Source organism: Musa acuminata, chromosome BXJ3-8 (genome assembly GCF_036884655.1).
Source record: "Musa acuminata AAA Group cultivar baxijiao chromosome BXJ3-8, Cavendish_Baxijiao_AAA, whole genome shotgun sequence".
Lineage (NCBI taxonomy): Eukaryota > Viridiplantae > Streptophyta > Magnoliopsida > Zingiberales > Musaceae > Musa > Musa acuminata.
The window spans coordinates 2853498-2873836 of NC_088356.1; the positions used below are offsets into that span (position 1 = coordinate 2853498).

At 41.2% G+C, this 20339-nt stretch overlaps 4 protein-coding genes across 19 annotated transcripts; 1 reads left to right on the forward strand and 3 right to left on the reverse strand.

Moving 5' to 3' along the window:
- Positions 1-568: 568 nt before the first annotated feature.
- Positions 569-3562, reverse strand: LOC103994343 (pentatricopeptide repeat-containing protein At1g08070, chloroplastic-like). Of its 2 annotated transcripts, none has more exons than XM_065164728.1 (2): positions 1480-3562; positions 569-1132 (listed from the first exon to the last, which is right to left on the reverse strand). In XM_065164728.1, exon 1 carries the CDS (start codon positions 3447-3449, stop codon positions 1569-1571), a length of 1881 nt encoding a protein of 626 aa, XP_065020800.1. In that variant the 5' UTR covers positions 3450-3562; the 3' UTR covers positions 569-1132; positions 1480-1568. The 2 variants fall into 2 exon arrangements, with proteins under 2 accessions (XP_065020800.1, XP_065020801.1); XM_065164729.1 differs by having other exon boundaries at positions 1466-3562.
- A 1660-nt stretch (positions 3563-5222) lies between these two features.
- On the reverse strand, positions 5223-13586 carry LOC103993889 (uncharacterized). Of its 2 annotated transcripts, none has more exons than XM_065164730.1 (11): positions 13205-13586; positions 13034-13095; positions 11478-11621; positions 9199-9309; positions 8842-9067; positions 8429-8487; positions 7364-7416; positions 7041-7266; positions 6714-6822; positions 6287-6598; positions 5223-5717 (listed from the first exon to the last, which is right to left on the reverse strand). In XM_065164730.1, exons 1-10 carry the CDS (start codon positions 13422-13424, stop codon positions 6336-6338), a joined length of 1473 nt encoding a protein of 490 aa, XP_065020802.1. In that variant the 5' UTR covers positions 13425-13586; the 3' UTR covers positions 5223-5717; positions 6287-6335. The 2 variants fall into 2 exon arrangements, with proteins under 2 accessions (XP_065020802.1, XP_009412389.2); XM_009414114.3 differs by having other exon boundaries at positions 8842-9046; positions 13205-13584.
- A 220-nt stretch (positions 13587-13806) lies between these two features.
- Positions 13807-18058, forward strand: LOC135581701 (transcription initiation factor TFIID subunit 7-like). Of its 14 annotated transcripts, none has more exons than XM_065164742.1 (7): positions 13849-13946; positions 14393-14468; positions 16045-16208; positions 16986-17149; positions 17216-17335; positions 17428-17491; positions 17750-18058. In XM_065164742.1, exons 3-7 carry the CDS (start codon positions 16094-16096, stop codon positions 17902-17904), a joined length of 618 nt encoding a protein of 205 aa, XP_065020814.1. In that variant the 5' UTR covers positions 13849-13946; positions 14393-14468; positions 16045-16093; the 3' UTR covers positions 17905-18058. The 14 variants fall into 14 exon arrangements, with proteins under 14 accessions (XP_065020816.1, XP_065020814.1, XP_065020811.1 ...); XM_065164736.1 differs by having other exon boundaries at positions 13851-13946; positions 14393-14505; positions 16024-16208; XM_065164737.1 differs by having other exon boundaries at positions 13851-13946; positions 14393-14505; positions 16028-16208.
- Positions 18059-18665: 607 nt separating this feature from the next.
- On the reverse strand, positions 18666-20066 carry LOC135645684 (pentatricopeptide repeat-containing protein At5g56310-like). The gene has a single exon (XM_065164316.1). It carries the CDS (start codon positions 20064-20066, stop codon positions 18666-18668), a length of 1401 nt encoding a protein of 466 aa, XP_065020388.1.
- Between the last annotated feature and the right edge of the window lie 273 nt (positions 20067-20339).

Sequence of the window (20339 nt, forward strand, 5' to 3'; positions counted from 1 at the left end):
AATAACTTCGATCTTCAGAAGCTTAAGTCATAGATTCACAAGGGAAGAAGAAGAAGCAATAAAAGAAAGAAAGAGCATGCATGGGCCATGGAATCGTTCCATGTTGCTGTGACTAATGATTGAATACCGGGAGTATGGCGTATCCTAGGGTTCCACATTCTACGCTGGTTGGGAGTATGGCAGCGGAGGCTACCTGTTCCAGAATGGTACTGTGTAGGGGGGTACGGGAAGGGGACACGGAGGCATCGAACTGATTCATGGAGGCGAGGAAGTCCGCTGATGAGCATTGATTGCTCACATGCCTGTTTACCCGAGAAATAAATATATGAGAGCGATCGATGGTGGTAGTGCGTGTCAATGCTGGGATGGGAATGACAGGGATGATAGAAAGAAGAAGAAAGGAGTTGGTATGGCCTTCCAGTCTAAGATGTGTTCCGCGAACATGAACAGAGATGCACATTTGAAGCTGGACATGCTTCGTCTTCCTCCTGCTCTGTGAGCTTGCTCTGTCGTCCTTGCGACGACAGCTGCCGAGATCACCGGCATTTTGAGATCTAGAGAGAGAGAGTTGTTATCCAGTAAAACCACAGTGTAACTGCTATCATGTTGGTATCATAAACATGCTGCAGTGAAAATGGCAAGGCTAGTAGAAAGCTAAACCATCATCTTCCTTCCGTGCTGTGTACTTGCACAGATGTCGAGACGAATCCGCCTTCACGTTTTCGGTTGGGAAGATGAGTTCAAGACGACCATCACTTCATCGACGCATCGATGGAGTCTGGAAACACAAGTCATAGCTGGATTCGAATGGTACGAGACCCGTCGACTGGTCTCTGTTACTTGGTGAGACAGAAAACTCCATGCACGTACATTAACTCTATGTGGGGAGAAGCCATTGATGAGCAGCGCTGGAGGTGGCCGAAGAACACAACATGTGAACATTTAATTCCACTGGCGAAAAGAGCTCACTGACAGAGAGTGACAATAAACCCAAACAGCAGCATCAGTCCTTTCGATGCAGAGCAGAGAGGAACTGTGCTTCGTCCTCTTCATGTGGAACTTCCTGAACCCATTCTCTCTTCGAGTCTATCACAGAGCTGAAGGAGGGGGGGCTCGCCATATGAATTCTAACCTGTGTCCACAACCATTAAGGCTTAGAATTCATCTCTACAAAGATGACAATATATCAATCAGGAAAGAAAAAAAATATTTTTTTATTTTTTAAAAAGAAAATATTAATAAATAATTTTTTATTTAAATTAAAATATTATAATACATCAATAAAAAAAATAAATCAATGAATTGAGTACTTTATAGTCTTTATTATTATTATTATTATTATTATTATTATTATTATTATTATTATTATTATTATTATCTGCTACTTGTTGACCGATATCAATTCTATGGTAGAGAAGAGAGTTAACTCATGAATGAACCAAGCTTTCCTCCCAAGTTGTGTTACCTCATGCTACCTACCGAGGACAACAACAGCAACAGCAGAGACTCTTTGAACCTGCGGAAGAAGAACAGCTTCACCAGTGAGTGCCATGAACCGAAGAGTGTCGTCAGATGAGCTCCAAGTTAGGATCATAGCCCACCCACTTGAGTTGTAGGCTTAACCCGTCAACCGCCTTGTAGATCTCGTCGCAGCTTGGATGAGAGGTGTCTTCCACCAAGAACTTGTGAACTGCACCCTCCAATTCTATCCAGCTGTAAGCATACAGCTTCTGCACATTTTTGCACCTCATTAGATCCCTCATTTTTCTTGCTTCCTCCCATCTACCTGCATTGGCATATATGTTGGAGAGGAGGACGTAGTTGGAGGAGTTATTTGGTTCCAGCACCACTAGCTTCTCCACGGCGACCTCGGCAAGCTCGACGTTGGGATGGATTCTACATGCACTCAGCAGCGTGCCCCAGATGACAACGTTCGGCTCCGTTTCCATCTCGCAGATGAACTTGTAAGCGTCTTCCAAGCGCCCGGACTTACAGAAGAGGTCAACTATGCACGCGTAGTGTTCGACCCTTGGCGCAATCCCATGCTCTGGCTTCATACTGCGGAAGAACGCAAGCCCCTGTTCGACTCGGCCGGTGTGAGTGCAGGCTGTTAATAACCCGACGAAGGTTACGTCGGTCGGCTTCAAGTGTTGGTCCCTCATCCGGTGATAGAGATCGAACGCCTCTTGTGCGAAACCGTTGAATGCTAGCCCGGCGATCATCGAATTCCAGGTAATGACATCCCTTTGCTTCATCTTGCTGAAGACCCTACGAGCTCCTCCGATGTTGCCGCACTTGGAGTACATGTCGACCAGCGCCGAGCCCACATACACCCCTGATGCCAATTCCTGACTCTCGATGTAGCTTCCTATATGCTGTCCGAATTCTACAGAGCCCAGTTGCGCAGAAGCAGACAAGACACTGACGAGAGTGACCTCGTTGGGCTTGCAATTCTCCGCCTTCATCCTCTCGAAGAGCTCGAGCGCCTCATCCGGTCTTCCATTTTGGGCGTAGCCGGCGATCATGGCGCTCCACGCCACCACATCTCTGTGTACCATCTCATCAAACTCCCGACGTGCCTCGTCGACAGCCCCGCACTTGACATACATCTCCAGCACTGCGGTCCGCACGATCAAGTCCATCGTCAAGCCCATGTCGCTGATCAAGCACTTGATCTTCAACCCGGTTTTCAGGTCGCCCAGCTTCGCGCATATGGACAACAGCGTCACGACGGTGATCTCGTTCGGCCGAGCCTTCTCCTTCAGCATCCGCTCGAACAACGTCAGGGCTTCCGCGAAGTTCCCGCTGTGGGCGTAGCAAGAGATCATCGAATTCCAAGACGCCGATGTCCTCTTGGTCATATCGTCAAACAGTCGTCGCGCTTCGACGACATCTCCAGCTTTGGAGTACCCCGAGATCAAGCAGTTGACGATGACCGGGTCCTTGAATGTTATCTCATCGAAGGCCCTCCGAGCGGAACCCAGATCGCCGGTCTTGCAGTAGAAATCGATTAACGCCGCCTGAATGAAGACATTGGAGCCAAATCCGCGAAGCAAGACGTGACAATGGACTTGCTTGCCTTGGTCGGCGGCCGGCAACCGAGCGCACGATTTGAGGACAGGCGGGATGGACAGGAACAAGATGGGACTCCCCTTGCGGTGGGCGGAATAGAAGGCCGCGAGGGCCTCGCGGTGGAGGGAAAGCTTGGAGCAGGCGGAGACGACGCTGCTGCAGAGGTCGGAGTCCGGTTGGGGAAGGGCATCGAACAGCTTGCGCGCGTGCCTTACGGCGGCGGCGGAAGGGGAGAGGCCGAGGAGGAGACGGTCGAGGAAGAGAGGGAGGAGGTCGGGGTGGGACCGGAGGAGAAGGGCGTGGATCTGGGCAACGTGGCGGTGGTGGGGAGGGAGGGGGGGCGATCGATGGAGGAGCGAGATGAGGCGTTCTCTCATGTATCGGAGTGCGGCGGAGAGGCGGACCCGAAAAGAGACCAATCGCTGAGGTTTTGTTGGTAACGGTTGACGCTGATAACTGAGCTCCCGTTTCCATTATAATTCGATAGATAGCTGCTCAGACTGTAAATGCTTTTTTTCTTTTTCCAAGGTGACAAAGACGAAATTTGGTATTTAATTCAAGTCTAATACTTTAAGATAGTCTATTAAAAACTTTGTGTGATAAATATATTGAACTACAACAACCCATTGTGTCTACATGAGGGATGATATCAGGAAAAAATATTATTTATATCTTAGTGAAGTGATTCAGACTTGGAATACTCGAGGTATCTTCGAGATGAAAATATCATGCTTCTAAGACATTATTTATATAAAGATCGAAGTCAAGAGAGGTTTTACGATCTGATCTATCATACACTCAAGTTAGTAATCTGAAATCCGAGTACTAGAGAGAGAGAGAGAGAGAGAGAGAGAGAGATTTTCCCTATTCGAGTACTAGGTCATGTTTCCAAACTCACATGCCTCGAGCACATTTGGCCCTGCACCTCCACATTTACAAATTTCTTCATATGGGTCAGGTTTTTTCGACTCATGCATCTCAGGCGCATTTGGTCCTGCACCTTCATTGTGACGGATTTTTTTTTTTTCACGCGAATTGGGTTTTCTTGACTCACACGCCTCAAGCATATTTGGCCCTATGCTTTTACCATAACAGATTTATCTTTACACGAGTTGGGTTTTCTCGACTCACATACCGTAGGCATATTTTGCTTTATATTTTCGCAATGATATAGTCATGTTTTTTTACTCACATGCCTTAGACACATGGCCTCGCGTCTCTGTTATGGTGAATTTACCTTGGTGTAGGTTAGGCTTTTCGACTTACATGCCTTGGGCACATTTGGCCCTATGCCGTCGTCGTAACGGATATATCTTGATATGAGCCATGTTTCACGACTCACACGCTTTGGGCACATTTTGCCCTACTTCTCTACCTTTTCGAATCTCTTTACATGGGTCGATCTCCACCCATTTTGTGTAGTCTCTTTAATAGTTCGAATCAGTAGCATCTCAACTAGTGTGTGAGTCGAAAAGCTAGTGTGTCAACCTACGTACTTTATGTATGAGATACCTGCAACACGTTGAGTTGGGAGAAGCTTTGGGCTAACCACCTCACCTCGACAAGATATTACACATGATCCTATATCGAGCTTTGTAACTCACGTAAACTTGGCTCACGACCAATTGTGAGTCCTTGAACATTGTCGAGTTTTACACTTAGAGCTCTTGGATGAGTTGGAACCCTGAGAGCACATCATATCTAGGAGATTTTGAAGACCTACTCTTGAAAACAGTGGTGATTTAGAGCACTCCCAATGTGGTTTTGACACTTCGTATATCTGTCGAACACATGTAATTGAAGGTGGTTTTGATAATACAATACTAATCGTCTCAATGAAGTGTCTAAATCACTTAGTATTGTGGTTTCAACACTTCATAACAGATATACGAAGTGTCAAAACAAAGGTGATTTAGAGCACATCATATTTAGCCTTATTATTCTTCAATACCCTCATACCCCCCCTTCCACTAGTCTTGAAAACCTACTTTCAATGAGCATCATGTAATTGAGAGAGACGAAATCTCACCTTCGTCACGATTGGTTCAACAAATAAGTCACCTTAGTTAGTTCGACATATATACAGAGCATCAAAACCACATGGATGACATACTCCTGACAACACAGATGGATCCATCGATGCCGTCCTATCACACAAGAAATGTCATTTTCATAATTATTTCAAGTGAACGGTTGGAAGTTGGTAGGAATACAAAGAGAACAACAAGGTTTAATAAAAGATGGAGGAGACAAGGGATTGGAATTCCAGTATGTGCGTTTATTGCATACATCATGCATGCCATGCTGTGATGCATGAACCCAAGGAATAAAAGTACAAAAGAGGAAAAACATCTCATGGTAACATCTCAACGATAAAAAGAAACACCACATGTGCCTTTAATGCAACGAGTCTTTTGACTTGTAATTAATATTCAATAGATACGGTAGTTACCGCGGTCTTTGACTTGTGGTGAATTTTGATGTCAGTACAGGAACGGCACACTGTTCTTCCACCAACAACTGCTTGTAATTTGGACAATTCCCTCAAACTGCAGGCGGGATTACAACTGCTCGTCTTCTCATCAATGTGCCCACAAATTAGGCGTCTGCAACCTAATAAGATGCATTTGGAATGCCCTATGTGCCTGCACCACATGTATACATCATTGTTAGCCCTCAACCAGTTGACTACGATTGTAATTCGATACAACATTTGAAATGGTAATATGAAATCATTACTTCTATGTCACTGTCATTTTATGAATAAAAAACAGAGAAATTGCTGATGATTAGGAAACAGTGAAAAACATTGGATAGTAATGTGTTGTCCCATCATTCATAGGGTCCGGAAGGTCCTGATGATGCAGATGGCAATGGCATGAAGGCGATGAAAGCAGATGAGGAAACGTTTGGGTCTCGAGGAATCAGAGTGGAAGGAAAGTGAAGGTAGCCATGAAACATGTATGATAGACTACTGCAAATTGGAGCACTAGAGAGATAAAAAAATGTTCACTTGTGCTTCCAACCTAAATATTGCAATAGTATTTCATAAAAAGACATGCAATGGCAAAAGAAACTTGTTATGATAAATCTTTTCCTGATCATAACCTTAAACTCACCTCAATAATTATCAATGATTTCTCCAGGTCATAGGAATTCATATTATTTACATCTGTAACGATGCATCTTATTTCATAGACCGAGAGCTACTGACCTCTGATTGTAAGGACTTGTGTTGCAGGAAGATGGGCACAATTCATCTTTCATTCAAATGGAATTGGCGTTCCTTGCTTCTTGTTTACGATCGCCATTGCCAGATACCGAGTACCCATACCGATGGGTGTCAGCTCGTCGGGACCCTCCCAGAATGGAGCCTCACCATCCCCTACAAGTCGCCAATAACCTGTTCTCAGAGACTCCGCTTGCTCCTCGGTGCAGTTCTGTAGAAGGGCTTCCACACGAAAGTTTATACCGAGGGAACCCAAGAACTGGGACTGGGTTATTGGACCGTGAACAGATATGCTATCTGCACCAAATCATATATTGTTAGGAAGGGAGCAAGATGCACTATGATCGAGATGCATAGACCAGTACTAATTCCGACAAATTAAACAGTTTCTGCAACTTCGTGCTCCAATTACCTGAAACTTCTTCTGCAGAGTGCCTGATAGATGCAAAATCAACATAGGCACTTAAATCAGCTGAACCAGGATTGTCTAGTATGTCAACAAATTTGTGGTTCCTGATGGCCTGCATATGTAAACAACAAAGACTAAGTCGTCGACCAAAGACACTTTGCACGAAACAGCTCAGAACAAATTAATCCACTGTATAAAGGAAGATAAAAATGCAGGCATATAAAACAAAACTCAATAGGCTTTTCAAGAATCCAAGGTTTGAAGGAAATAAATTTGGTTGAAGAAAACTGATACATCAACTGCTTCTTATTCAGCAATAAAACACTTCACCTGTAGACTATCTGAGATAAGTCCATCTTTGCCGTAGTCAACTATAAGAGCACCACCTCCATCTAAACTTATTCTTTTTGCAATTTGATGAGTCAGCTCCATTGCTTTTGGACATACTTCAATATGTTCCAGATCTCTTATTTCCTCAGAGGATGCCCATCGGCAGCGCTTTGTCAGATACAGTAGACTTGCAGGAGTAGGATGCGAAGACAATACGAAGCGGAATCTGTTATGAAGAAAACAAATGATTTGAAGTTCACTGTATCATCCTCTCATGAAAAAAAGTGAAAATTACACCGATGAAAAAATTACTCAACACTTACAATGAATCTTCTGAGATATCTATCATCTTTTCACACCAACCTCGAGGAGATTTCTGCAATAAAATAATTAGAATCCTAGAAAATACTGCATTACAAGGGAGAGAGAGAGAGATCATAGGAACAATGGAGCCATGCATGCATAATTCATGTTCGTCAACATCCTCTTCTGCTTTAATTTGATTGGCACAATCAACTGCATGCGACATTTTTATTCTTTCAAATGGTGGACACTGTTAAAACTTGTGCCACCCAATGTAGGGTCATATTTGTGCCATAGCCAACTAGAAGCACATGATTTAGCCAGACAAGTAATTGGTTAATGATCTGCTGGACGTTGCAAGGAGAACCTATAACTTAATGTCTATCTTCATAACAGCTGATCAAATCACACTGCTAAAATTAAAGTTGAGCGATAAACATGGTTGGTTTTAGGTGTGGGTAGCAAGGACATATTGAATCAACATAAACACAATAAAACAAGCCAGCAGGTCAATATTTCTCGACTTATTTTTGGCAGGTTAAGATGTATTTTGACTTAACCTTTCGGGGAAAAAAATTGGATATGAAATGGGTTGCACCTCACTGGCTCAATGTTAGAGAAGATACAGAGGACCTCAGATTATTCATCGTTACATATAGAAGTTTTAAGTCACTAATATCTCCTATCTGTTATGTACAATTAGGTTTTATTCTTCCTCTTTTTGTTTGGGTGTAGAGGTGAGGGTGTTTCGGTTTGATGCAGCAGTCCAGGATTGGATATGGGTGTTTCGGGGAGGCCTGAAAATCCATAAACTTTGTTTTTTTAATATTACCTGTTTAGATATGCTACATTGAATTTAAGCCAGAAGCTCAACATGTCGATAAACTGACCAAATGTTTTATGTGGGTTAATGAATCTCACATGATCACCAGCTAAATGAAGTCAAGCTGCATAACTAAGAGAACCAACAGGATTTATGATAGAAAGTATCAAAGCCAGAAAAATGCAACTACTAAGGATTTAAGGCAATAGAGCCTGAAAATGCAACTAGTAAAAATTGGATGAACATAAGTTGTATGACAAACCTGAAATTGGTGGACCGGTAGAGCATCATAAAATTCATGTGCAATTATAATGGTTGGCACTGAAAGCAGACAAATGAATCAAATAATTATAATGTACTTGGAAATATTACGTGCTTAAGCAATATGAAATAGAGGGAACACAAAATGCAATAACATGAGAAACAAAAAAAAAGAGCCAATCCAACATTTTTTAGACTATCTTTATTGTTATCATATGAATTCTTCCTGAAAGGATTTATGTTAGAGCTTCTCATTGACTTTGACCAGCTGCTGCCAGAGAAAAACCATTTATTCATTTTCTTTGCAAGCTCTTGCAATAGAGGATAGGAGGGGCATATATAGAGAATTTGGAAAATGCAGCATTGGAAAACCAATTTAGCAATAAAAGATTTTAGGTTAGCAGGACATCGTACATCCTAATGGAACCTGTTCCAGAGTGGCATGCCATGAAATAGAACTTCCAGACAACATGCTGATAGTCCTTTTAGCACTGCTGTCATCATTCATTGCTTCATCGGCACATTTTAACGTACTATATTGAACCTTCTGTAATGCAGGACTGCATTCCACCATGTGAATATTAAGAGATTTTGTAAATTTCAAAAATTTTGATGAGCTCTGCAAGAAAAACAAAAAAAACTGCATCTCTGAGCTAAATAAAGGGTGTTTCAGCACTGCAAAAAAAAGGATATTTAAGCATGGCATTAAGATAAATATAATTAAAATTTGTCAATGTCGTGAAACAAATATAAATAAACTACTATCCTTACACGGAGAAGATCAGCCATGAGGGTCCCACGTCCTGGGCCAAGTTCAACAAGATTCACATTTTCTGGTTGTCCCATCTGCTCCCATAGGCACATAGTCCAGACACCAACCATCTGCAATGATAAGAGCAATCAAGATCAGCTTCTACCATGGAGAAAAAGTAAAATATAGCTCCATGTGAAAACATGATGAACACTACTTTCAGCATGCATATAAAAGTATCAATCACATTGTTGGTTACATGGCAGCAAACATTATCTGATGCTTTGCGAACCCTAAGGACAGAAAATCTATCTCATTTAATAAATACAAAGCTACTTCCACACAAAGTAGAAATTAGAAAACACAATACCAGAAGAAACAGCTCACTTGCCCTTCAAGTTTGACCCTTCAGTTTTGATCACTGCATCATTACTGAGGTTTTTGTCTCTTAGTTAATTTTTATTTTGTTTTTCTCCCTCTAAATATATCTGTCACATAACCATAAAATTCTTCTCAAGGGAACCACATTAGTCTCATACCACAGATGAGACACTCCTTCCTTCCCCTTCATTCCTTTTCTAACACATGGGATATGCTAAAGGGCAGCCCAGAATACAAGATCCCCAGCAATGCAGGGTTTGAGAGTGAGAGTGACAAGATGTGAAACCAAGAATTGAAACCTTAACACCAAAGAAAAGATGGTGCAACTTTACCACCAGAAGGACAAGGCTTGACCAGAGATTATACTTAAAGATAGGAACCATGGAGATGCAGAGTATCAATCTCCATATCCCTCACATTCTGAGTGTTTTACCATCTACACTACATCTCCTTTTGAACTAATGCCATAGCCAAAACCATATTGCCATAAATTCTTACTAGCAAAAATTCATTCATCTTTGTTGCTCCTTTTTGATGCATAGCTACAAAACACAAATAATTTCCTATCACATGAATATGCTTAGAAAGAAAAAAGGGGCTTGAATCTATTACAATCATGACAAATTTCTTTTTTAGATTAATCAGAATTACTTAGTAGATTGATGTGTGAGAAAATCCTCTCTGCTAACAATGGTAAGGCTGCATAAAATTAGCCCTCCCTAGATCCCACATTGGTAGGAGTGTGCAATGAACAGATTTAAGTGTTAATTTTATAACTACAAGATTCTAATAAAAATATGATATTAATTTTATCTAAGGAAATTTATTAGTTCAAAAGATTTGGCAAAATTCACATACAGCCACAAAATATGAAGTTGCCAACCCTATACAAGGGGAATAGAAACAAGAAAATTTCTAAATGTATGAGGTTGTGATATAAGAAGTTGACTTTCCAAATTGCAGCAGAAAAGCAAACTGTTATGAGGAAAAAGGTAAAAGACAAAAAAGGCAGCAAATACTAGATAGGATCTCAGAGAGTCAGGTGGGGTAGAATATGCTAATGATGCTAGCCAACTGTTTCCTCTATATTTCCAAGTTCTGCAGTGTTAGGCAGACATGTGAACTCACTTGTCTCGTATATTTATGTATATATATCTTTATTTTGACCAACTGTTTTATATCTTGGTAAGAACAATAGAGATTGTCTATCACTTTATATCAATTAAATATCTGTAACCCGAAGTGTCTTATACAACATCACGATAGGTTATGATGAATGTCAAGGTTCTCTAGATGTGATCTCAAGTGTCGGAGTTTCCATCTGTCCTAACATTAAAAAAACCCAAAAAGCTGAAGTTCCCAGCTACCAACAATGTGATAATTATTCTTCTTTTCTTTCTTTTATTCAGTTTATTCAGCTCTAGATGAACTTTGAACAAGCTAATGCACCAACCAAGGACCAGCTGCACACTAAATAAAACAGGAACAAACCATGCACTTGATTCTTTAAGTGAAACAATATCTACTTTAAGTAGATGCATGCCATGCCAAGCATGGGCCATTGTACAACAATGATATAGATATAATCATAATCGGAAAATAGTTTGTTTCACCAAAAGTAAATCTGTTATACCCATGCCTCTCTTAAGCTTGCAGCATCTTCAAATCTACATAGAAAATAATGATTTCAGCTCTATACAGCAAACAGTTATGTGTCTTTTGCCCTAAGCATATATCTTCAGTGTTTTGTCCTGAAAAATCAGGCATCTATGCATTTCTTCATAAGACATTTGCCAAGATAGGAAAAAATAAAGTAATAATGCAATAAACACCTTACATGAAAATATGTTATACATGTTTACCAGAATAACAATGTAGACTGAGAAACAAAAGTTTAGTCTGCCTGCCATGAAATTACCTCTCCAAACATCTGGCTCACGTCAGGGGAAGTAATAAAATCACCACCGGCTCCGAATACATCTCGGTTAATGTAAAAACCTGATTGTGGATTAGTTAAAACTTCCTCCATGTACTCAGCAACTGATATAGGACCTCCACGAAACTATCAAATACAGATGGCAGAAAAAACAACATTCATGGTATATACAAATACTGATCAGAACATATCAAGCATATGAAGTAAACTGTAAAAGTATGGAATCACTTCTGAAGGTCGGAAAACATCAAGCATCCCAAATACAAGAAAATATGAGCCAATTAAATGACAGGCCTAGTCAATTAAATTGGTTATTCTTAAGATTTGCCAAGCAAATGAACTAAACAAACAAGCGAAATGCTAACTGGAATTGTAACAATCAAGAAATCTCCTGGTGCAACTATAGTTAGTTTTCCAACATATAATTTCTAACATTAATATCTACAAGGCTAAGCAACCATGCAATCCACAGAGAGTGTGTGTAGAATGAACTAAAAGCTAAGTACTTAACTGAATGTGATGCGGGAGTGTCTTTCAAAGATCAAATGAGGTCGTAACATCTTGAAACGATGTTAAACATATATGGTAGTATTTCCTCTACAATGAGCACAACTTTGACTGTACTACAAGTGTCAAGTCATGATTTCATGATAAATTAGATTGCCATCAGTAGTATCTAAGTACATGGTGAAACATCAAAGAGTTGGAGTTACAGCAATCTCCATCCTTAATTGTCTATAACTTAGAAAACAGATTCTCTTTTCTAGCAACATCTTGTACTACCTGAAATATAGTTCAAGCTGCTGTCTAATCATTAATCTACCAAAATGAATAGTTAGTGCTGCCCACCACATTAGAGACTTAGGAAGCTGTTTCTGTGATACAATTACTGAGAGTAACTATTTCATCGTAATACTGATGATCCGCACAAAATACCAAAGATCTAATAAAATATTATTTCTGTGTAACAGATCCTTTGTTCCATTACAAGTGACTACCAGGAGATCCAAGGTCCATTAAACGACTACTCATAACCACGCCATGTGGGAACTTCTATATTATAATAATTAAACATGTGAATTCCAATACCTTGAGAAACATATCTAATTCGGCCACCCAGAGATCTCACAAAATTCCAAGTGAATCTAGCATTTATAATACCTGCTTCCTCTTGCTTTGTGTCTTCTCAACGTTCTCATTCATTCATCTCTTCTCTTAGTCACGAGCTAACAGTAGTTATTTTTATAATATTTTAATATCTAACATGCCTACTAATGCAATCTATTTTAGCCATCACAAGGATATTTTCCGCATACGTCACAAGCATCAAATTTCAGCACACATAAAATATATAAATAAGAAAAAGAATGAGCTAAAAAAGATCCTTGGTTTGAAGAGAGAAGCTTTATCCACGAAAAAGCAACACAACAGTTGGCAAAGAGTGTGCATAGAGAAGAGCAATACAAGAACTTTCTATATGTGAGGAACCATGAAAAACTCAAGAAAACAATAGAATCTTGGTAAAAGAGTGATCGAACCTTTATGATGCTCTTGAGATGCTTAACAAGCTCAGGAACAGAAGAAGGCTCGTGCGAGTGCTCTTCAAATTCGGCAATTCAAGAAAGACGATGCCCAATCGTCAACCACGGGAAAAGTATAGCACAAATTAAATACAAGAAAAAGAAAAGCAAAGAATCGGGTGCAGATACCTGGAGGATTGTGCAACCCTGAGCGATCGATCGAGACTGTGGCCGCCGGGCGGGGACTCTCTCGGCTCTCCTCTTCTCGCGAAACAGAAGGGTTCAGGGTCGCAGAGGAGCGAGAGGAGGAACAAAACCGATGAGTAGAAGAACAGCAGCGCGGACCACTTCTGAGGAGGAGTCCATTGGAGAGAAGAGGTGAGATTCGCGACAGCGATCTCCGAAGCATTTGGAGAGAGAGAGAGAGAGAGAGAGGAACAACAGCTCCGTCTAAATCAACTCAGCAAAAGCCACGAAACCCTATCTATAGATGTGGCTCGGGCGGTGGGCTCAAAGTGCGAACCCATTCTTTCTGCTGCGCGCTCAGATGGAAACCAGAGGCAGCCGCAAAATGCGCGCACAGGCGGCAGCGAAGAGGCAGATTAGGGTTTTTAGCATAATTACGGTTTTACCCTCGAGGCTAAAAGAATTGGAAGGATAAAAGCGGTATTTTAAGTAAATACCGAACAACCATTCCAACCGCACCATGCGATCACCAACAAACGGCTGCTTAAATTACAAGCGTACCCACGAGATTTTAAAGAAACGGCTGGTAAAATTGATATTATAATGAAGTTTGTGGGTTCTTTACCGTCAGGTTTTCTTGCATGAGGCCGGCCCCATCTCGTCTCCCCAGCATTAATTGCGACGCTCGAACGGAAGAGAAGACAAAATACTTCGAGGCGAAGCAACAAAAATTAGGGTTCCCGAGGTGCGATTCTACTTCATCTGATTGGGGTTTGTGGTAGATCTCTTCGGTTCTTCCGATCCGACACGCTTTCCGGTGTTTTTTTTTTTTTTTTTCTATGGGTTTCGAGAATCCGTCTTCTAATTTCAAGCTCTTGTTTCCCGAAGAGTTTGGAGTTCTTGTGAGATCGTGGTTATCGCTGTGCGATTCGCTATGTTTTCTTCCAGTTTGCGGGTTTTCTATGATGGATCACGACTTTCTGTCATGGCTTCTGATATAAAATACAAATTTAGGCTGATCAATGTACTCCGAGGCAATTTTAGTTCTTGTTTGATCGGGTTGAATTCTTTTCCGGCTGATCTATGATTCATTTGAATCTATGCGTGGAATTTCTTGATTTGCTGATTTGATCGAGCCCAAACTTGTGATTTTTACCTATCTTTATCTCCAGTTGTAAATCGCTGGTGTAGGTTATATTGGAGATTTTGCTTTGGAGCCATGAGCAAGCAGCCGCTGATATATAGTTTTGTGGCGAAAGGCGCTGTGGTGCTTGCCGAGCACACTACATTTTCTAGGAATTTCAGTACTATTGCTGTCCAGTGCTTGCAGAAGTTGCCTCGAAATAGCATCAAAGTCATGATAAGATAGGAGAAGAAAGACATCCATTGATCATATTAAAATAAGATCAATTGATCATACTACTAAAGCATCTATCTCGCATCAAAGTCACAGATGTTCACTTCAAATTTTTTACTTTACCTTAGCTTGTAGGATTTAATAGTGGTTCCCTCTACACCTGCTACTATACCATCAAATCATTTGTAAAGTCAAATTTATTCATCATAAGATAATATTTTGTTTTCTGGATGAAAGGGCATATTGGAAAAGATAGCTTCATAAATTAACTAAACAAATCATTTTAGTTATTTTTAAGTGCTAAACATTTTGTGTTAAAAAAAACTCATTTTATACAAATGCTCAGTTGTCTATTCCGTGTTAAATGCTTTCAGTTGATTGTAAAGCTTGACATAGAATGCCTTCACATGAAATATATTATCTGAACTTGGGTACACATTCCAACTTGTTGTCTCGGCGTCTGACGCAGTGCCACAATCATGAATGGCAGCGTGTGTCCACTAAGTCTGATCACAGCAAATTATCCAAATTTACAAAACTGAATTTGTTTCATCAGTAATATCAAGTTTAGGGATTTTGTAAGGAGACTGCCTATCTTTAGTATGCCAATGCCCAATGTGACTTTTGTTTCAATTGTTTCTTGGTTTATTGACAAGTCACTAAAAACATCATTGCTGCTCTAATTGTTTGAAGAATCCTCTATGAAATGTTTGTAAGTGGATGTAATATGAAAGAATGCAATTACAGAATGTTAACTAACCTACAAAGATATAAAATGAAGCTATTTGTTCATGTAATTTAAAGGGCTTGCCTGTTCTTATCCCCTTGTTTTGTGTGTGTAGTAGGTAGCAATGTGTTGGACTCCCACTTCAGTGCTTCTTCACAGTCAATCATGTTTTCCAATCTCTTTCTATGGTTCAGAAAATCTCTAGGCTAAATGCAAATTTGACCTGAAAACAAGCTATTGCAATTCTTCCATATTTTGGCTATATCCATATAAATGATAGTGATAATAATCGATGTATCTTATAATTCTTTTATTTGTGGTGTGCACTATCCATTATTTATTTGTTTGGTGCTTTACCTACTTCATTTGCAAATCTTTTTTAGATCTTTTTTGTGAAATAGTATTTTCTGTATGCATAAACCAAATTTCTGGTTTCATTTTGATTAAATACAGAATCACTTGCCAATGCTTGATTATCACCATTTTTGAAATTGAATATGGGAAACTTTCTTTACATGCTGGTTTATTCATTTGAGTGTTACATTTGGTTGTTGGCCACTACTGAATGAAAAATTTTAGTTGAAAGCCAGATGTAGCACGACCATCACTGCTGCCACCACTTCTTATGGGTCACTTCTAAAAGATAAATGTCCTTAGAGATACGTATAACATTTTTTATTTCAATATTTGTCTGTCCAGTTATTTTAACTTGAGGACATTCTTCTGTTTTTGGCTTAGGAAGTGTCTTCCTGCTTCCAGTTAGGATCTGTTACAACTGGAATTATCTGCTGAGTGGAACATCTGTCAAATGGAAGAACAATTTATTCTCCGTGTTCCCCCATCTGTAGTAGAACGAATTGAACGCCTTTTGAATGAGAATGCCTCCTCTTCTTTAGATGGCTCACTGGATATATCCTTTTCAGGTAATTTTTAAGTATGATTACTTGAAAATATCCTCGTGATAAACCTGCTAGAGGCTCCATTTATCGTAGATGATTTTTGGTATTCTACAACTTGGATGAATCTTCTTGTAAAATGAAGTGCACTCGTGTGATTTCAAATTGAGAGTCATGACATGTTAATAAGGTATTGTCGATTGGGATAGGGAGGTTGTTTATGCAAAAGCTGATGAACAGTAAGGTGAGGAATGTTATGATGATCACACTTAATTATCTAAAGGCTCTGTCTTGTATAACTTGCTTTGACACATTAACTTTTAGAGTTTTGCAACTAGTAAAACTTATAAGCTATTGAGGACTATAATAGCTTGAGGGGATGTAACTTATTTTCTTTCAAAAGATTTTGTATGAAAGATAATAAGGTTATGTGGAATTAACTAGACAGTGAGGCTAGAAACTGTTTCAAGGTAGAGGGGGGAAGATCGTTGCAAGTGAGAGTATGCTCAGGATCTATTTGATATTTAAATGATTCCATTTCTTTTCATATTGCTAGCCACATAATAGCCACTCAGCATTTCTTGTTGCCAGGTAGCATTTTATCATCAATGATTCAGTATTCCATTAGATTTGTAGTTTCGTGTTACATAATAAATTTAGCGTGGTTTCATTTTTGAGCTTTCAACACAGTTATGCACAAGTTGTCTCTTTGGCGTACTGATTTCCTTGCACTATGTTCGAAGCTGCATGTTCTTGTATAATAGTGGTGCGTCAGTTCATCTCATCATTTGTTGTTTCTTTCAGGAGTATTAGTTTTATTTTTCTTTTATGTAGAGGATGGACGAAGTGGTACCTTTATGATAGGCGATGAGAGGTTTCCTGCCTCCCTCTTGGATCTTCCATGCATAGTGGAATCCTATAAAACCTACGATGATAATGTGTTGATCAAAACAGCTGATGTCGGCCAGGTAACTAGACCGTTTATTTCTTGACAAAGGTGAGGTATTAATACCACAACTTAAGGTTGTAAACAGATGATCATGGTAAGAGACGAAGGTGATGCTGCTGTTGAAGGGGTTGAATACAATCATGGACTTACTCCTCCAATGAGAGATGCTCGTAGACGACGATTCCGGAGGGAACCTGATCTAAATGTAGTTGTCTTGACTGTATACTACATTTTCCCTGTTTTCGTTCTTTCTGTTCTCTTTCTTATGTCCATTCCTACATCTTTTTGCATGAACAGCCGGAGGTTGTGCAACGGGTTGAGAAAGATCTGCTGAACATCATGTCTGGTGGGACAGTAGAAAATATCCTCGTCACACTTTTTGCAAACGTACCATTGGGTTTCTTTCTATTAAAAGTAGCATCGACAAATCCATTCCCAATCATCTATAAGGATCAATTCTTACGGCTTAATGTCCTTAATCATAGTCTTTAAATTGTAATGCCTATCCAGATGTTTCTAATTTCGTTAAAATTGTTTCTTCTTTACTGCATTCTGACCTCTGCACTGGAAGTTCTTGTGTATGTATTATTCCTATGTTTGTTCCTTGACCGTTTGGTAGGATTACATGTCGAAACAGTCGTGCCAGAGGCAGGCAGTCAGCGCAAAAAGAATGCTCCGGTGGCTGCTCCAAAGCCAGATGAAGTGCATGTGAAGAGTGCTGGAGGTGAACCGGAAAGAAGTGATTCTGATGATTCTTTGGAACCCGAAAGCTAGTGCAACAGACACAGTCTGAGTTTGATGGATCTTGATGTAGCTGAGAAATATGATGCATGGTTTCTGATGTTCCAAACCCCTTGTTACCCAAACAAGGTTTTGACTTGCTAATGTCAAAATCCTTTTTACATTAGACATGCCATTTAAGCCTTGATATGCGGTGTCTCTTTGGTTATAATAATAGTACATAGAAGGAACTATGATATTGCTAGTTGGACTTAATATAGTATTATTGTGTTTATTGAATTTATTGATTTATTTTAAAATATGATCATGTATAAAATGCTTGGATTTAATATAATATTATTATGTTTATTAAATTTATTGATTTATTTTAAAATATAGTCATGTATAAAATATTTTTTAAAATTCTTTGAAACTCAATTAAAAAAAATTATTTTTAAATAAATTTTATTTTATTTATTTTGATTTTAAATATTTTTTATATCTTATCTGGATTAAATGGAAGAATATTAGATTTTTATGATCCTTTATAATTGGATAAGATATATAATATAATTAATTCGGTTCCATTGAAATATTTTAGATTTTAGAAGTGATTCCTTATCGAATGCAACATATTATGATTTATATTTTTATACTTGCAATCGATTTCAGGTTCTTGTCAATACAATATCGATCCGAGTTCCTCTTAAAGGATTCAAACTCGAAATCGTTTGTTGTCGGATTCAATCTACTGAATCCACTCATGGTATATAATCCAACTCAAACGGACCTTTAAATCGCAACGAGCACAGCCGTCAGGATTCATGATCCATCAGTTCGGAGTTGAGGAGGCGTAACACTTCATGGATGCGTTTGGCTTCGCGGTGCGATCTGTCGGCCATGACAAACCTATGAAGCTCCCCATCGACCTCCACCGAGCTGAACCCGGCCACCTTCCTCACTCCCACATCGTTCATCTCCGTCCTCACCCTCCCCACCAACTCCCAGAGGCCGAACCTCGCGTAGAGGTTGGCCAACATGACGTAGTCCCCGGCCACCATCTGCTCCCCCGTTGCCGCCAGCCGTTCCCCCGCCAGTCTTCCCGCCTCCAGGTCGCCGTGCGTGCAAGCCGCGCCCAGGAGGCTCCTCCAGATCGCCGCCGTCGCCGGCGTGGGCATCGTGCTGATGAACTCCCGCGCTTCGTGGAACAGCCCGGCTCGGCCCAGGAGGTCCACCACGCAGCCGCAGTGCTCGACCCTCGGCTCCATCCCGTACTCTTCCTTCATCAGCTTGAACAACCTGAGGCCTTGGTCCACCAGTCCAACATGGCTGCAGGCGCTGAGCACGTTGGTCATCGTCACCGACGTGGGCCTGACGCCGGCCTCCACCATCTCGTCGAAAAGCTTGATGGCCTCCGGTGCTCGGCCGTGCATTGCGAGGCCGCCAATCATGGCGCTCCAGCTGAGCACGTTCCTCTGCGCCATCCTCTCGAAGACTTCCATTGCGGAGTCTACCTCCCCGCACTTGGCGTACAGGTCGACGAGCGCAGTGGCAAAACCAACGGACTCGAGCCCGAGGCCGTACACGGTCGCACAGGCATGAATTGCCTTCCCGAACTCCAAGCACCCGCCGTGAGTGCAGGCAGCGAGGGTGCTGACCAGAGCCGCCTCATCGGGACTTACGCCGGCCTCCGACATCCCGAGGAACGTGAACAGCGCCTCGCGGGGCTGGGCGTTGCGATCGTAGCCCGCGATCATGGCCGACCACGAAGAGACGGTTCGGCGGGGAATTCGATCGAACAGCTGCCGCGCGAGGTCGAGGTGGCCGAAGTTGGAATAGAGAGTGACGAGAGCGTTGAGGGAGTGGACGCTCGTGGCGGCGAGTCCGAGTTTGACGAGGTGGGCGTGGAGGGAGACAGCTTCAGCGAAGGCGGAGAGGAGGGAGCAGAGCTTGAAGGCGAGGGGGAAGGTGTGGGCATCTCTGAGGGGCATGTGGAGGCAGACGCCGAGGGCGAGGTGGTGGGCGGCGCCGTGGGACGCGTAGGATCGAGCCAACGCGTTCCAGAAGGAAGGCTGGTGGACGTGGGTGCGGATGGCGCGGGCGTGGCGCATGCGGAGGTGGGCGAAGGTGGGGAAGGAGCCGGAGGGGTCGAGGTGCTTGCGGTGGGCCGGAGGCCTGGGGAGCGGGATGGGCGACCACGCCTCCGCCGTTAGCATTAGGTTTGATTACGGCGCTGACGAGGAGGAGGAGGATCGACCGGGGAGGTGTCTTGGCTGCTGGTTTCCTGATGTGTATATATGATAAGCTCTTCTTCTTCTGCGTACGCCATCCTCCATATAACTAACGCAACTAACGCCTGTGCGGGTTACAATTCTGATTTTGGTGGTCTTGAATAATCAATTTTTTTATTTTTAATTAAAAATAATTTAAAATATAATAATAATAATAATAATAATAATAATAATAATAAATTTAAAAAATAAAATATA